Here is an 18,640-nt window from a genome sequence, read left to right on the forward strand (position 1 = left end):
ATGTGAGACCTGTAACTTTAGTAAATCCTATTAGGTCCCTAAATTTTGAGTTATTATAATAAAAACCCTTACTTCTCCATTTATTCGCAGAATTAAACCCTAGAACTGAAAACGCATCACAGACGAACCCATAAAAACCCTAATCGACCCGAGAAGCTCAGAAACCATTTCTAACACTCTAATATTAATTATTTAACTCTCAAATTTTAGATTAATCTCTCTAAACCTTAACTTCTGATTTTCACAGTTTTCGTTCGGTTATTTACCTTTAAATTTAAAGTAAGATAATACAAACCGAATTATTTTTCCTAACACTAATTTATTAGCTCTACACTTGAAATAGATATTTTAATTGAGCCCAAGCCCTCATATTTTTATTAAATCACATTTTGACCCCAAACAATTACCATTATATATTGATATATACACTTGTACCCTAAAACCTTTTTTAAACATTATATTTTACAATTTCTAACATCTGTACCCAAAATAATAATAATAAAATAAGTCTCTTAAATCACCATTTATGGCCAGCCATAACCTCTATAGATACTACGAATGTACTTCGAGACAATTTTGCATGGTTTAAGGAAAATATCTTTGACTTGGTACAAACTTATATATATATATATATATGCCACTGGGTTGGTTTGATTAGGAGGAAAATCCTAACTAGATTATGTTTAGGAACCTAATTAAGGCCTCTAATCCTCCATTATTCCATTGAATTCAAACTAAATCCAAACTATCTAATCCAATTCCAACCAATGGATATTTTGGACCTTTTGCACCAATTTTCCTATAAAGACAACCCGTCCCTTAGCATTTTACATACAAGAACACACACATAAACACTTCATTCAGCTGAGAGGAAGAGAGTGAGGAGAGTGAGCTTGATGGAAGATAGGAGAGAAAGAGGAAGTTTGCTTGCAATTCAACCAAACCTTAAGTAAGCTACAACACAACACTCTCGTATTTCTTTTCCTTTCAAATACATGCTCTTAGAAGTTTTAAATATTCATTTCAGATGTGTTTTGATGGCATTCTTGTGTTAAAAATGAAAGGAATTGAGCCTTGTTTCTACCCTTCTTGTATTTCTCTTAATCAGTATAAGGCTACCTTTTTCCATATCAATCTCAAAATTTCCAAAGGCACACCTTAATCTCAAATTTATGAGTTTAATACATAATATTTAGCATTTTTTTAGCACAAGAGAAATGGAAAATTTCCCCTAGGTAACCTATTTTCTCACCAACTTTCTTATTTCAAGAATTGTGCTAGAGAAATCTGTTTTACAGACAACTTTCAAAAATTCGAGAAAAATGCAAAAAAATCTTATGAACCTAAATGTTATGTCAAAATCTTCCTTAAGGAGTTAGTTTTAAAGGAAAATTGATTTCATTGAAAAAGAGTGAGCAGTTTGTGAGAAAATCCAATTTTTGTAACAGTTGACAAATCTGGACAGAGCTGGAGTATTTATGAAATAACTAAAAATCTGGAAAAGCTATTCCATTTCCAAAAAATGTTAAAACTAGATAAAATTATCTACGAACCATAGGAAGGTCGGGCTCGACAAATATCTGAAATGGTTCTTTTAATTTCAATCTTTAAGTGGTTTTGAATCTAGAAATTCTGTTTTGCCTTGGTGATATAGCAGATGAGAGTTATAGATTTTATCAAAGTAAGATCAGAGTTATTTTTGGAGATCATGGAGAAATATCGAGATTAGAGTGTTGGCAACGGAGGAGATTGATTTGAGGTAATTCAGGTGGTATACAATATGCTTCCTTTATATCTCTTTGCAAACAGTGTTATTTCAACCATCTTCAATTTCTACTCCTCTTGATGATTTTGATAATTTGATAAATTCTGTGGAATTATTCGTTGTTGATTCGTTTGATTACTCTAGTCATTTGATGAACTCTATGTAGTTATTCTGTGTTGGAAATGTTGATTTGTTTAGCTAAATGACATGGAAATGCTTCATACATGGATCGAGTGGACTTTGCCAATATGCTCTGTACCAATAGTCTGGATAAGTGGTTGTACTTGGGTGAGGGGGGTGAGGCAGTCACTGGTGATGTACTGAGTAGGACCAGGTATTTGGTCCTAGATAAATTATCATATGTCGAATTGACTTGTTTGTGTCATTTGGTAAATTACTTAGTATCTTGAATTGAATTGTTTGTGTAATTATTGGATCCCTGTGAAATTATTCATTCTCCGAGCTTTGTTACTCTAGTTGTATTGTATATCTCCCGAATAAATTTATTTTTCAGGTGTGGAGCAAATTTAGTGGCGGTTGGATTTGAAGAATTTAAAGGATTATTGAGTTAGAGATTTTTGGGCTCACACTATATATTGGTTTTAGAGATTTGTATAAGTTGTATTTTGGAGACTTTTGTGTAATTATTTTGGAGACAATTTTGTATTTTTAAGGTTATTAATTAGTTAGAATTTTAAATTTGAGGTTGAGTTGATTTATTAGGAAGTTGGGGCGTTACATCTCAAGTTGCCTTGGAAGAGCTAGTCATCAAGAAAGAGGAAGAGCTCAAGTGTGCTATGGGTACCATTAGACTTTGGAACAAAGGATCAAAGATTTTGGACAAGATCATTGGATCTCAACAAATGTGCTGTGACAAGAATGGCATTGGCTTTTTTGGTGACAAAGAGAAAAAATAGAGTGCATCTACATCTCATGATACAAGAACTCAAGGAAAAGGAGAACAAAAAATTCAACATAAGGATGGACTTCTCAATCTTCCTAGAGTTGGTAAGTCCAAAGAAGAGAAGGTACACCCTGTTTTTATTTGTCATCATTGTGGTATGTATGGTCATATTTGCCCTTATTGTTATGAGTTGCATGAGAGAGTGTCTCATAGAGATAGAAGAAATTCCAACATCTCGTGGGTTAGGAGACACTTCATTAGTAGTAATGAGGTTAAGGGTCATATTTGACCTCGTTATTTTTATTTGCTTGAGACCAAACATGAACAGAGGTTTTGTTTGCCTAGACCTAGGAATAGGAAGTTGAAAACCAAGTCGAGACGGGTTCACATTGAAGGGGAAGGGAACCACAACGTCAAGACACCACCCAAGAATCGCAATTCTCACAACTTTGTTCATACTAAAGCGATTTGGGTGAGAAAACTTGATTTGTGTTAATTTATTTATTCGTTTTTGTTTTTGTTTTTGTTTTGTTTTTTTTCTTTTGAGTTTTTGTTTGTTTTTTCTTTTTGGGTTTTTTAATGTGTGCTTGTTCATTTTCTGTCTTGCTTTGTTTTTAAAAAAAAAAAAAATCCAAAAAGATTTTCTTGCAAGTTTGAAATTTTTGAGAAGTTCTTGTTGCATATTGGAATTGATGAGAATATCCATTACATGTTAATATGTGTGTGCTTTCTGTGGTCATTACTCATTTTGGAGTGTATGTTCTTTGATTAGTATGTCTCATTCTGTACACACTCTTGGATTAGCAAATATCGAAATCTTCAGTCTTAGTGATCAGTTTTCTCTATATATTTCTAGCATTGTGTCTTTTGCTTTTCTAGAGGAATTGACCTATACTATCATATCATGGGTGATGTTGAGTCTCTTAACCACCTTCCGTCTTTTTACATCTCCACAGCTTTCCCCTCAGTTCTTTGCAGTCAAGGCATGAGGAAAAGGTTACTTCAGAGTCACCAACTAGGCTATCCTTATTGTATCCATGCTTCTCTGGTTCGGTTTCCATACTCTTGAGCGTGAAAGTTGCCAATGAGTGTGCAAAAGAAAGAAAGAAACTTAAAAAAAAAAAAGAAAAAAAAAAGAAAAAAAAGAAAAAAAGAAAACAAGATTCATTGATTGAGAAGAAGTCTATATTTTTACTCAACAAATACCCCTTGATTCGTAGTGGTTTAACTTTCTTTAGTTGTGTTTAGACTCTCTTACCAGAAGTCCAGCTTTTAGATCACTACTAGGATTTGAATCTAGTCTTTGTCAAACTCCAAGAGTCACACACACACGTTTATTATGAGATCTATGTTTTTCACATAATGCATCACTTTCGTTTATAAGGAATCTTCTAGAGGCTGTGCACATTGTGTTTTCAAGTAACTGTGTTTCTTGGATAATCTTGTGTGTTTTAAGGTACAAATATGAAATTCCTTACTTGCTCCACTATATTATTTTTTGTCTTTTTCTTGTTCATTGTTTTCAATGTTTGTGGTTGTTTTTAGTGAAAGGGAGTCTGGGTCATCCTACATTGATTGGTTTGGTAAGGGTGATTGGCATTAGTTGGTTTGTATGTTGTTATCCAGTGCTTATTTATTGCTTACTTCTCACAGGTTATTAATTTTTACATCATCTTATCCCTACTTGTGCGGTTTATGCTCTTGTTTTCGTTGATTGAGCTTCCTTTGACAATTTATGACAAAACGGGGGAGAAGTTTGAGTCAAAATGGTTTTTGGGTTTGTTTGCAGGTTTCTTAGAATTTTCATCGATTCATACTACATATTCTTAAAATCTCCAATTTACATCTATTCATATTTCCATCTCATGCTTCAAGATAATCTTGTCATATGTCTATTGCTTTTTCATATACTCTTGTGGCACTAATAGCTGTTTTGCAGATCATGACCTTGAGAAAGTAGTTTTTTTTTTGTTGGCTGTAATGGGTTGGGATGATTAGAATTTTATTTGTTAGGTATGTTTTGTCACGGCATTGCCAAATGGGGAGATTGTTAGGTTTTTGTTATTGACAATCTCGTTTGACAAAACTCCGTTTCAGTTATAATTTTATTCATTCTTTTATTTCAGTGAGACTATGAGTATTTAGATGCGAATCCAACCCGAATTGTGCCTTGTAGAGGAGTTTGTGATGTTAATGCTTTCATGTTTGCCATTTCGCTGACTATGTCAGGGATTGAGCTAAAAGCAAAATTGCAGTCGAAATTGTTTGACTCGCTCGAGCAGTTGATTTTCCGCTCGAGCAAAAATGCAATCCTTTCAGAAGTTTCACTCGCCTGCAAAAAGTACTGGGAGTTATATTTTTAGGCTCGAGCGGCCTTTTTTGCTCTTGAGCGTAGATCCTTGGTATGAAATACGCATTTTAGTCAATCCGCTCGAGCAGCCATTCCTGTACTCTAGCGAAGATTGCGATTTTGTTTTTCTATAAATCTGCGATTAATTCAATTTCTAGGGTACGACTTCCAGATCTTCTTTTTGGGTATTAGGATTTTTATCTAGAGCTTCTTTACTTGTTTCCTTTGATATCTGTGAGAATTTATATCATGGATTGAGTGGATTATATCAAATGGTTTGTTTATTTTGTTTTATTCAAAAAAGAGAGATTTGTTCTTCGGTGGATTCCGTGGAATTTGGGGCTGAAGCTTTGGTAGATTCTGGGTGGCTCATCGTCGTGGATTTGACATTGGTGTTGTGGATTCAACGTTGGGCAAGACAATTCCAAGTTAAAGACAATGGTGGAAGAGACATATAGGGGTCGGTTCAATTCGGGTGTGGATTCACTAGGTAATTGAGGGTGCACTTGTGTAATTCATGTTCGTCTTCTTAATGGATTGTTTTGTGGCTTTTGCTCGTGTTTTTTTTTTATTATAATTGGAGACGCTTCAATTGTGATTTTTTCACATTAAATCGTTGTGTTGATTTGTCTTTGATTATTTGATTGAGATTGTTATTTACTGGTTAAAATTGATATATAATCACAGATAAACATCTCGGGGATTTTTAGATTTTCCAGAAGCGAGTGTAATTTACTCAAAAGTAGAAAATAAAATAGTCCACTAAATCTAAATAAGTGTACTTTTTGACTTTAAATGAAAAGATATGTAAAAAAGTAAAGTGGTGATGTGACCCTAAAAAGATAAAACGATAAAAAAAGTGCACATTTGCAAGGAATGCTAAATAGTGCCTTAATTTTAGGCCTATTTAAGTGACATCACATTTTAGCAAAAAACTCAAAAGTCACTACAAAAAAAAAAAATTCTTTTCTCTATTTATTTGCATTTTTTTTGTTAAAATATCCAAAGCCGTTAAAAAGATCAATTCCCAAAACAATCTATAGTCTTCGTAAATAATAAAAGAAGTATAATTTAATAAAATATATATCAATTTAAGGAGTTAGTCTTGGTCGTAGGACTTCCTCAAATATTGTTTAGATGGATTGGATTATATGGAATTAACATGTCGAGAATTGTTAGTCTCATATAGTCAATTTTTTTTTTTGATTGTATATTTTATCTCATGACTATGACAAGTGATTGACAAAATCATATTTATTTTGCAGTTTAACTAATTATTTTAAACCTCTCCTTAATCTTCTATTTTGTATTTCATCGCTCTTGGGATTCAATAATACACCATATGAATATGTCCATACCTAACTTTCTAATAGTATAGATGGATAGATAAATAGATAATAGTATAGATAGTTTTGGTTTGTAGGGAAAAAGGATGTTCACAGATTCGATCGATTCGTCAAAACCGACTAACCCAATCCAATTCACCCTCTTTTAAGCGATTTCAATAGTATGAGCAGATTGATGCGGATAAATATTTTCGACACTCACCTATGTTCGAACAGATGTCGGATGAGAGGCCCCCGACCCAACCCGATCCGCCAACTCTCCTTAAGAAATGATGTTATATTTTTATGCTTTGGATGTTTAAAAAAAGATATTTTATTTAGTAATAATATTAGCTATTTATGAAATATGAAAGTTTGGCCTTTATTTTAAACATAAAAATGAAGAGTAAAAAATTTTGAACTCAAATAAGGCTTAAAATAGTAAAAATTACTCTAAAATAGTTTTAAAATAGAAAAATGATAGAGATCCTAAAACTTTTAGCTATTTATCAAATTGATAAAAGTTTTGAGATCTCTAGCATTGTTGTTCAAAAAAAGCATAACATAGTAAAATCTAAACCGCCAAACCAATTCGCATTCACTCATCAACTTCTATGGCTTGCTCAATTCGCATCCGCTAACTAAGCAGATAGATGGGGATAATTTTTTTCAATCCACCTAAGTTCGGACTGATAGAGAATGAAAGTTCACCTAACCTAACTTGATTTGTGAGCAGTCCTAATAGGGAAAGAAAGTTTTTGGGCCGAAGCAATCAGAATCTTGAACTCACTAGGTTTTGGGCCAAAGCTGTGGGTCTTTCAAGGCCCAGACGAAGCCCATTTCAAAATACAAAAACATCCATGAAGAAAACCCTATGAACTTCATCTCAGTACACCTCAACAGTGCGAGCAAAATCGAGACGAAGACGCACAGAGAAAGAAAGTGAATTCGCAAATGGCGATTTCGACCCAAAGCGTCGTCCCCAGTAGAAATCAACTCATCGTCTCGGCTCTCTGTAAACGCCTCAATTTGGAGTCTGTAAGCTCTCAAAACACTCCTCAATAGTTTAGCTTAGATTGCAATTTAGTAGTTGTGGTTCGAGAAATGCATGTAATAGATCGAATTTGAATGGGCAAAGTGGGATAGATTTCACATTTCGGTGTTTATCAACTTATCTGAATATCATAATGGGGTGAAATCAAAGTGGGAAATTGTTTGAAGTTAATAATTGAGCTAAATTGTGAAAATTTTCAGTGGCAAGTGAATTTTAGAAGCTGTATAAGCAAATTTATTCGTGTTTAGTTTGAAGATGTAATGTTAATGTGAATGTGAATGTGAAATGCATGTAACAACTTGAATTTGAATGGGCAAAGTGGGATATATTTCACATTTCAGTGCTTATTAACTTATCTGAATATCATAACGACATTAAAATCGAGGTGGCCAATTGTTTTGAGTTAATAATTCGGCTGAATTGTGAAGATTTTCAGTGCCAAGTGAATTTTAGAAACTGAATAAGCCATTTTGTTCATATTTTGTTTGAAATTGTGATGCGCATGTGGTTGTTAAGTTATGAAATTGGTTTGTGCAGAAAAATTTCCAGGGTGACATTTTGCAAAAGGATATCAAGAGCTTGTGTGCAAGCATTTTGACCACTCTTGAAAGCAATGGTGAGGTAAGGTTGAGTTGGTTTGTCATTGGTGATATTTTGAGTCTAAACCTTTTTATCAAAGGTTGTAAATTTGTGATAATTAGCACATCAATTAAACAAAAATATTCAGAAGAAATTATGGGTATTTTGTCTTGAAGGTAAAACTCAAATTTCTATTGTAGGTTATGAAATGGATAGAGTTTGCAGAGAATTTTTCAGTAGATTCTGAGGCTTGTTTATCTCTCAACGAGTTAAATGGATGCTTGGCTTCAAAGTCTGTTCTTGTGGGGGAGGGGCTGACACCCTCTGAAGCTGATATTATTGTCTTCTCAGCACTTTATTCCTATGTGGTATGCATTCCATCCCTCAGTAGAATTATTATCACTTGCATCAAACTTATGTATCGTTGCATGTTTGCTTCTCATGGCTTATTGGAAATCTTTGGGATACAACAGTTAGGGGACCGGTGAATGTTATATTGTCATTCAGCTCTACATTTCTTCTACTTTGCTCAAAATCAAATTTTGTACAAAGATATGTGCCTTTTCTTTCTTTTATACTTCTAAGTTGAAAAAAAGGGATGCCTTAGTGAATGAACAATGAAACCTTTTAAAGGCTGAGGGACATAAATAGGAAAAAGACATTGTCTGTGTTTGGTTAGACTTTCAAAGTGTGATTCCACCCTTTGGTTTTAGTATGGTGTTTGTTTACTGTTTTCAAAAATTGATTCCATACTCACTTTTCAAAACACGTCTACCCAGTCATCCTCCCGGACGTCCCCAGACGTTCGGGCGGTTGACCGGAACAGTGTTCGGGTTTTTTTTTTTTTGGACCTGTTATTTTTATATTTTAAATAAAAAATATTTTGGAAATTTTTAAATTTTTTTTATGAGCTTTGAATAGAATTTTGGGTTGTGCGTTTGGTTATGAGTTGTAAATTTTTGAATCAAATATCATATCACTCAATTCAAGCTCAATTCAAAACTCTTTTCAAAACTCACAACCAAACAAATTTTCCACACTCAAATCATAATTTCAAAACTCACAAACTCAAAATACAACTCTATTCTCAAATCATAATTCTAATACTCTGCCAAACGCAACCATTTATTTTTGTTTAGATGCCTTCATAATAAATTTTACATTATAACAAATTTTGGGTGCCCTGTTGTTGCCAGAAAGGTCTTTCAGATTCAGATCGGAAGAGTTTGCCACATTTGATGAGATGGATGGATTATATCCAGGTAGCTGCTCATTGTGTATTTTTTTGTTTTTGTTTTTGAGTTTTCTTCTTTTAAACTTACTGGTTTCAGTGGTAGTTTTCTGTTGGCATATTTTTATTTAGTTTGCAATCGTTATCCTACGATACAAACAGACATAATAACTACTTGCATAACAAGTTGGTCCCCTTAGACATCAATGGAATTGGAGACATCTGTTGACTAGATCCCAATCTTCGTAAACATGGAATCCTTCCCAATTTATAAAACTATATACGTCCTAGATTATTGGCATAAATCTCTCTTTTTTCTAAGTTTGAATGGTTGACCCCTTTTTCAATCATAATATCCCATTAGGTACCATATGAATGGTTCCGATTAAGCTTAAATTAAATCCGGCATGAAGACTTATAGGTGTAACGGTAGGGTAGAGTGATATAATCACCATAAATTGAAATGGTAGAGGGAGGGAAAGACTTAAATTTGACATGGTGTGTGGTAGTAAAAAACGATATACGTTTATTTAATTTAAGTGAGCATTAGTCTTGATAGAATAGAATGGTGTAAAAGGTGCATATAGCTGACTCTACTTGATCGGGACACAAGGCTTGGTTTGGTTTGGTTTTGTTGTCAGTAAGTCTGAAGGATGCATTAAGCTAAAATACTGGAACCAATTTCTGAAAAACCTACACATTTGCTTACATTTTGTGATTATTGAGCTGTCTTGATTTTTAGGCTGAACTCATTTCCTTAAATTTTTAAGCCAAGTTTGGGACAATGTTGAGGCAGATACCTCTTGAATGAACAAGCATTTGTGAATTAGTTATCTAGAATTGTTAGTGGAGCAGTGTTCCTGATGGGGGAGTTCCATCAGAAATCCTGCTCCTTATTGAATTGACAAGTTCTTTGATCTTTGAAGTTGTCAAGGTTGCTGATATTATTCCTTTTGTACAAATTTGTTGCTTGATAGTATTAAACCTTTTGTAATTCATTTGTGCAGAATAAGGAGGACTTTGGGAAAACATTTGAGCAGATTTTGATAGAGAAGGACACATTTGAGCCTCCGGTGAGTAATAAATCTTTACATTAATACCATTTTTTGTTAGAAGTAGGGCCGGACCTGTATGGTAGTTAGTTTGTTGTCTTTGTTATTTCAACTTTCAAGTCTTGCTTTGAACTCCAATCGAAGCTTAATAATATCATTCCTAATGCATATTTTGCAAATTGCTAATGCTTTTGCTAATTGAAGCTGTGGATGCGTGAAGGTTGGTGTGTAGTAAATTGAAGCGCATGATGTGAATGTAGTCTTGTGTTTATATGGAGTGTGTAAAAATGCTGGCACATATCTATGAGCTATTTTCTTATAATTAGAAAACTGTAACTGTGCTTTGCTACTGCCAGAGCAAGTCTATATATCACATCGGAATGTTTTTGTATCTCTTCATGCCCGAGGGCTGGTTTAGCTGAATCAGTTCCTAGAAATTTTTTAATCTGCAATTTTTAATTCCTATTTTTCATGGAGTTGTTATTATTCAGTCACACCTAAAACATTTTAAATATATGAATTATATGCAGGCTTCAAAAAATGCTGAGAAGGTGGAAACAGATTCAAATGCAAAGAAGGCTGTGCAAGACAAGAAAGATGCAAATAGTGTAGAAAAAGGCTCGAGTTCAAACAAAAATGCTAATGCGGTATTGTCCTTTACTAACTTCTAATGGTTTTTTTCTTTCTTGCTGTTTCTAATTAAAATACCGACATGCTCTCTCTGTTCTCTTCCCCTATTTTTTTAGGAACCCCCATTTCTTGCCACTAATTGTTGCTTTGGTGTGGCATTAGATATTTCAAGTTTTCAAAATACTGTTGCTGAGTTTTTCTGGTGTAGTACATTTAACTTGATACACTTTTTAGGCTGCTAAGAATTCCAAATTTGCTACTTGGAAGGTTTAAGTCCCCATTTTTTAGGCCACTGAGGTTATATGGTAATTTTAGTACTTTTGAATGGTAACCAAATAAATCTACCCAGCCTGCCTTATCTACCTCAGAGCACCTTTTCCTCTTGTCAAAGTCTCAAAAATAATATACATCATACTAATAATAATAATAATAATAATAATAATAATAATAATAATAATAATAATAGTACACACCATAATTCATGTATGTTAATTAAATAATTCGATGCAACAAATATCCCAGATGAAAGAAATATTTAGAATTTCAAATTTATAGCAATGATTTCTTTTTCTTCTTTTTTCTTATAAAAATAACTATCATAGGAATTGTAAACTTCCACTACTTGCCTACTTAATGGAACATAAGCATGTAGGCTGTGGCAACTATATTTAAAAGTTTTCGGATAACGCCATTACTGCGAACTTTCGGTTAATCAATTAAAGGTAGTCAGTTATTTTGTTGCTGTTAGGTTCGAAGTTTAATATTGTGGTTCACATTTGTAGCTCAAGTAATATCGTTGCTTTCATTATATCTCACTTTAATAATTATCATATATTGACATTGCTGCCTTGTTCCTCAAAAAAGATCAAAGGAGATGGTCAAGTTGTGATAGAGAAGAAGAAATTGCCTGAAAAAGTAGCAGATGAGAAAGATAAAGACATTAGTGTTAGCTTGCTGAAAATACAGGTTGGCCTCATTCGCAAAGCATGGAAACATCCATCAGCCGACAGGTATAAGAATTGATATTTTTCTTTCTTTTGTCATCTGTGATGGGTTTTTTATTATTTTCTTCTCTTTTTCTTCCTTCTTCATTTTTCTAATAAACACCAGCTCCAGTTTTCCAACCAACAGGATTTGGATTGACTAAATTGATCATACTCTTTTGTTTCTTTCAATGGAATGAGCAGTTTGCTGGTTGAAGAGATAGATACTGGAGACGCTAAATTGCGGCAGGTGGTCAGTGGTCTGGCAAAGTATTGCAGTCCTGATGAGTTGACAGTATGAATACTGCTTGAGCTAGTGAAACTTAATTTTTCATTTTTTTTTCCGGTTGAATTTCATTAATATATTTGTAAGTTGCCAAGCTTTTGAACTAGAGTCATTTTCTGGTGATTACATTCTAATGGTTTTTTTGGCTGTTTGCATGTATCTTGCAGAACCGCCGTGTGGTGCTAATCACTAATGTAAAACCTGGAAAGCTAAGAGATATAATGTCAGAAGGATTGGTAATTTTTTGCCCTAAGTTTAATCTAATCTGGTTGGTGCTTTTAGTGGTAAAGGATTAAGCTCTGACTTGTGTTGTGTACTTGGGGCTAATATTAAACCGTGGTTGAGATGTTATTATAGATAAACCAGTGAAGTGACATGCTTCTTGCCCACTGTTCAGTCCTTTATAGCATAACACTTCGAAAGATGGCCATATGGGCCTAAAAAGTAGTTATGTGGCGTAGGCAGTTCGGTGGATAGTCACATGTTTTATTTCCAGAGTTCATCTACATATTACATGTATGGTTATCAAAATCGCGATCCGGATCGTAATATCATACGATCCTACGATCCTAAATTGTCAAAATGATCCAAATTGTTGTAGGATCGATATTATAGTAGGATCGCAAGTAGGATTGCATGGGATCGTGTAGGATCATATAGGATCGCAATAGGGTCATAAGTAGAATCACTAGATTAATGATTTTTTTCCTTATTTTTAATATGTATTATCCTGATTTGTATTTTTACCTTATTTTTAATAGAAAGTAGAATCTCACGATTCTTGATCCGATCCATGAGAAAAGTACGATAGGAAGCAGAAAAACATTTATTAGACCAATCCAACCTGTTTGGAGGACGACACTCACGAGGAGGATAGCGTTGTGCAGCAGGATCAGAGTCGTTAGAAGCAGAAGGAGCAGCAACACGAGTAGAGACAACTGATGGCGGGGGAGCCTTGCGACGAGAATAGACTAACAACGGAGGGGAAGAAGCAGCCGAAGGAGAAGAAGGAGTCATAGGTGACGTAGACGGAGAAGTAGGAATGGCCTCAGGAGGAACAGTGGCGATATACTCATCTGATGGGACCTCAGAAGGAAATGGGTCAATGTTAACCAAATCCTCTTTGGAAACGGGAGCAGTGAGAGGGGGAAGTTGAAAGTAAGACAAACGTTCGAGAAAGGCAACATGACGGGAGACATAGAGGCGACAAGAGATAAGGTTGTAACAGCAGTAGCCTTTTTGAGTAAGACTGGAGCCCAAAAAGACACACAAGACAGACCGGGCATTGAGTTTGGCCTGATCTTTACGGGGAAGGAGGGCAAAACAAGCAGACCCAAAGACACGAAAGAGGGAATAATTGCTAGGTTGGGAATACAAAGCCTTATAAGGGGATTGACTGGAGAGTAGGGGAGTCAACATGCGATTAAGGAGGAAAGCAACGGTAAGAACTGCCTCACCCCAGAAAGGTGCCGGAACAGAGGCAAAGAAAAGGAGAGATCGAACTATCACAAGGAGATGACGGTGTTTACGCTCAGTACAACCATTTTAGGCAGGGGTATCAGTACATGAGGTTTGGTAAATAGTGCCCAATTTGGCCATATCCTCACAGAATTCAGTTTTGAAGTATTCCCCACCTAAGTCAGACCGGAGTATTTTAATTGTGGCTCCAAACTGTGTAGTGATCGTAGACTGAAAGGTACAATATATCTGGTAGAAGTCAGATTTATGAGCCATAAGATAAATTCAAGTATAGCGGGTACAATCATCAACAAATGACACATAGTACGCAGAACCCCCTTTAGTGAGAACAGGAAAAGGGCCCTAGACATCAGTATGGACAAGAGAAAAAGGGGAAGCAGAAATAGAAGTACTGTTATTAAAAGGTAAAGCTGTTATTTTAACAAGTTTACATCCTCGACACTCATTAATTTGACTAGGAGAAACTTTACCTAACAATCCTGATTGAGCTAAAGACTACAAGCGGTCAACAGACAAATGACCTAAACGAGAATGCCATAAATAAAACTAACTCGACTGAGAATCTAACTGAAAAGATGAAAGTGCAACGGGGGAGGTAGACAGAGAAACATGTAGGCTTTTCACCACATAGAGATCTCAAACTCTACGGCTGGTCCCAATCTGCTTCTTGGACACCCGATCCTACACACAACAGACAGAAGAAGAAAAGATAACATCAAAACTAGAAGTATCCAGTTGTATGATAGAAAGCAAGCTAACAGATAGCTGAGGAACATAAAGAACAGAGGGAATAGTAACAGTAGACAGGGCAGAGGGTAAAACAGACTCAATAGATAAGACAGACATACTAGACCCATTAGCAGTATTAATAGTAATAAGAACGAGAGGGGGGATACAGTTTTGAAGTAAGGAAAGGTGAGGAGTCATGATGAGAGGCATCAGAATCGAAAAGCTAGACAGAGGAAGGAATACCTGAAGAGAAGACTCAAGCAAACCTGAATGAAGAGAGGTAAGAGTAGAGGCAGAGGAAGATGACTGAGAGGTGGACCAGAGATGCTGAAGCTTGGCAATCTGGCCACTTAAGGAAGCCAAGTCAGGATCATAAGCCGGAGTCGATGTAGTATAAGCAGCAGAAAGGCGAAAAGTACTTGGAGCAAGACCTCGGAACTGTGGTTGAGACGGCTGAGCAGATTGACAGCTCTTCTTACGACAACTGTACTTCCAATGACTCTTTTGATGGCAGAAAGCGCACTCATCTGATGCCAAGGGCCTTTTTTTGAGCTTGGCAGAAGACTGAGGCTGAGAAGCAGATGGAGTCGCCAATAAGGGTGGCTGTGCTAAGAAGACTGAAGGAGACACGGTATAACTAGCCGTCTTGAGACAGGTTTCTTCAGAAAGAAGCTCACGAACAATAGCATCCACAGAAGGGAGGGGAGAACGGTGAAGGATGCCATCACGGATAGCCTTGTACTAAGGAGAGAGAGCCATCAAGAATTGCACCAAACGACCCTTCTCCTTGAACTGCACATAAGCATCGAGGGTTATAAGACGAGGAGGTTCCATAAGAGCAAGCTGATCTCAGAGTCCCGTCATCTCAACATAAAAATCCTGAATAGATTTGTTCCGCTGACGAGCATGCTGAATAGTGGACTCTAACTCATACCGTTTGGCAAAGTTTGACTGCTAATAGACGCCAAATAAGTACTTCCACACCTCTTTGGCTATAGGATATTTGGAGAACATCATTCCAATGCGATCTTCCACAGAATTATGAAACCAAATCAGAATTTGGGCATTGTCATAGTCTCATGTGACACTAGCAACCAGATAAATTGTCCTGTTTTGGATCCGAAGGACGCGGTATAGACCCAAACACATAACTCCATTTTTTTCGACCCATAAGAAAATTCTTCATAACGGTGAACCAATAGCCATAGTTGGCATCAGTGAGCTAGCAGCTTATAGCCTGAATTTTATCCTTCGACATGATGAAACTAGAGAACCAAGAAACTTTGGGATCAGATTATAATTTTCGGAGAACCTTGGGGTAAAAGAGTAATAAGCAGAACACTATTGTTATCAATATAGACAACCAGTAATTAGAGATACCAACGCGAATCAATCGTGAAGCAACTGAGAGGGAGAGATACTATGGTCGGCGAATACGCGAGGGAGACACACAACGATGACGACGTGACAACGACAGTGCTAGGGCTCGCGAAGAGCAGAGGCAGAAGTCGATCGACCAGAGTCGAACCAGAGAGAGAGAGGTCAACCGAACCACGATCGTGATTCCAGAGAGAGAGAGAAGCTGCCGATGGTCATGAACTAGAGTCGATTGACCTAGGAAGACAAGGCCAGACCTCTCGACTTCAACCAACGAAGACGAGGCACGACTTCGACTTCGACTGAAGCACCGATTGGGGGAGAAGATCACCCACAACTCACGACTGAGAGAGAGCAACAATTTCTAGGGTTTTTGGCTTTGATACCATGTAAGTTTTCTGTATATTCAACTTGTAAATAATACAAAGATTACAACCAATATTTATAGAAATCCTAACCCTAATCTAGAATAGGAAATACAAACCTAATTCCATATTTACATAGCATTCCATAATTACGTAGCAACCTAATTCCATATTTACATAATAGTCGTAAGTTACACAATATATTCTCACAACCCTCTCACCGATCTTATGTAGGATCCCGATTTTAACAACCTTGATTACATGAAACATATTTGAACATTTGGTTTTCACCTTTTCTCAGCCAATTGTCACTTTAAATTACTTTTCAGCCAAGTATTTGTACTGAAGTTATCGTACCTGTAAACTCTGCAGAGAGTTGGTTGAATTGTGTGCATTTTTTGTGGTTTTTATTTTTCTTCAGGTGTTATGTGCTTCTAGTGAAGATCATTCTGTTCTGGAGCCTCTGATTGCTCCAGAGGGTGCCAAAGTTGGTGAATGCATTTCATTTTCGGGGTATGTATTAAAAACTACACCTACAAAGGGCATAATAGGGGTTAACTTTCTAGGTGCTGATGAAATACTGCTGCTTTTTATATTTAGCATCACTAGCAAACGTTGTGCTTGATGTGAATTTGTTTTTTCATGTTGGAAGATCTGATTGTTTGAAAAGTGCTCTAGGCAGAATAATTGGTGACCAGATCTGGGCATCTTTTCTTGGGAACCATTCATTGAAGGATAAATTACATGGATGAATACTGAAGGGTTGTCAAGTTTCTTAGTTCAGTGTGGCTGAAAAAAAAAAAAAAAAAAAAAAAAAAAAAAAAAAAAAAACTAGTCATGCATGAGGGTTTTCTATGTGATCTACCCTTTGTTAAATTTCACTATTATGGTGTTGGTTGGCTATACTATTTGGCAGTAGTTAATTTGCATTAGATGTGTCCAGTGCTCGTTATAATTTATTGGTCACATTGAAGCAGCAAGTGTGCTGTATTGAGAAAAAGGAAAGTTGGACAAACTGTGACCAGAAAGATGAATGTGTATTTGATATTAAGAACAATTTTGTATACCTAAACCTATGCGTCTTATTATTGCTTTTTTTCTTATTGTAGTAGTGGATGATTAAAATTTTAGTCCATAGAAACATGGTTTGCTGTGAAGATTGGGTTATTAACGTACTATGAATATTTTCCATCCAGGCATGAGGGAAAGCCGGAAGATGTTTTAAACCCAAAAAAGAAACAGTTGGAGAAGATTACACCAGTATGTACCAACTTGTTTCTGAATTGTGGATTTAATTCTTAAATCATTTGTAGGCGTTTACTTCCACTGTTAATACTCTGATGCTTTTAGCCATTGTACTGTTTTGTTAGTTAGCAAAATTGCTCGTGGCCTAAAATTTTGACCGCCCACTTATGACGAATTACAATCATCTTTACTAAAGATTTTTGACCATTAATTGAATGCTGGGTTGAGAATAATTCATCTTGTAGTTGTTGGGCTTTGGGTCATCTGCATTTTTTGCTTGTCTCAATTTTCGTGTATAAACATTGTCTTTTTTCATGGGTGCAGCATCTGTTCACCGATGACAAGGGTGTGGCAACGTTCAAGGGAATCCCATTCATGACATCTGCTGGGCCGTGCACATCTTCCATTCCTAAAGCAAGCATCAAATAAAGAAGATTATTATGTATGGTCTTGAACGTAACTGAAATAGGTAGTTTTCCCTAAATCTGTTTTCTTCATCTGCAAAATGTGTCTGCTGCTGTTCATAGGTTTATGTCTCATTCGCAAGCCCTGCCATGTTAGACAATGCCATACTGGAGAAAAGAAAATACTGTTCCCTGATGAAAGACAATATTATACAAAGAGAACCTCTTAATTTTCAGTCAAAAATATTTTCCATGTTTAAGATCATATGAGTTTTGGATGTTACCACATTCACTTTTAATGTTTCTTATACTGATCAGATGGTTTATTGCAGTAAAGAACAATATGTTTCTCTGTTTGGGGAAATGAGCATTTTTTTTTTTTTGGAGGAAGGCTTTTACATAATTGAATGAACAGGGAAGTTTCTTTGTGTTGTGTATGTTGAAAGGAGAATATATCATTTAAAGATGTCACGAAATATGAGCTTGAGCAGCCAGTAAGCTCGTATTGTTTCCATTTTTCTCTTTTTTTTTTTTTTTTTTTTTGTAAATTTGTTTGGAAATTCAAAATAAAAATTTATTTGGTATATTGTTTCTGTTTAAACAAATCAAAAAAAAAAAAAAAAAGTGAAATTAATTTCAAAGTTTTTATAAACCAAAAAAGTGTTTGTTTTCAAATAAAGTTCACTCTTCTTGGCCCACTACCTTCGGCATTGTAGGCTAACTGCAAACTCGAATGAGGCTAACTGCAAACTCGAATGAGCTACGACCACCATCCGATCGGTACCGCTCGTTACCTCTGGCCACCTCCAACCATTCCACCACCAGCCACAACATTTGTTCACCCTTCACTACTAGTCACCACCTCCAGTAATTCACCAAATA

At 35.7% G+C, this 18,640-nt stretch overlaps 1 protein-coding gene across 2 annotated transcripts; it reads left to right on the top strand.

Moving 5' to 3' along the window:
- The first annotated feature begins 7,176 nt into the window (after positions 1–7,176).
- On the top strand, positions 7,177–18,122 carry LOC114276303 (Nucleic acid-binding, OB-fold-like protein). Of its 2 annotated transcripts, XM_082877623.1 has the most exons (12): positions 7,177–7,382; positions 7,936–8,019; positions 8,178–8,345; positions 9,174–9,239; positions 10,216–10,281; positions 10,791–10,907; positions 11,755–11,900; positions 12,078–12,168; positions 12,327–12,395; positions 16,531–16,622; positions 17,306–17,369; positions 17,679–18,122. In XM_082877623.1, exons 1-12 carry the CDS (start codon positions 7,299–7,301, stop codon positions 17,781–17,783), a joined length of 1,152 nt encoding a protein of 383 aa, XP_082733749.1. In that variant the 5' UTR covers positions 7,177–7,298; the 3' UTR covers positions 17,784–18,122. The 2 variants fall into 2 exon arrangements, with proteins under 2 accessions (XP_082733749.1, XP_082733752.1); XM_082877626.1 differs by lacking the exon at positions 17,306–17,369 and having other exon boundaries at positions 7,198–7,382.
- The last annotated feature ends 518 nt before the right edge of the window (positions 18,123–18,640 follow it).

This window comes from Camellia sinensis, chromosome 1 (genome assembly GCF_055761805.1).
Source record: "Camellia sinensis isolate YWXY chromosome 1, ASM5576180v1, whole genome shotgun sequence".
Lineage (NCBI taxonomy): Eukaryota > Viridiplantae > Streptophyta > Magnoliopsida > Ericales > Theaceae > Camellia > Camellia sinensis.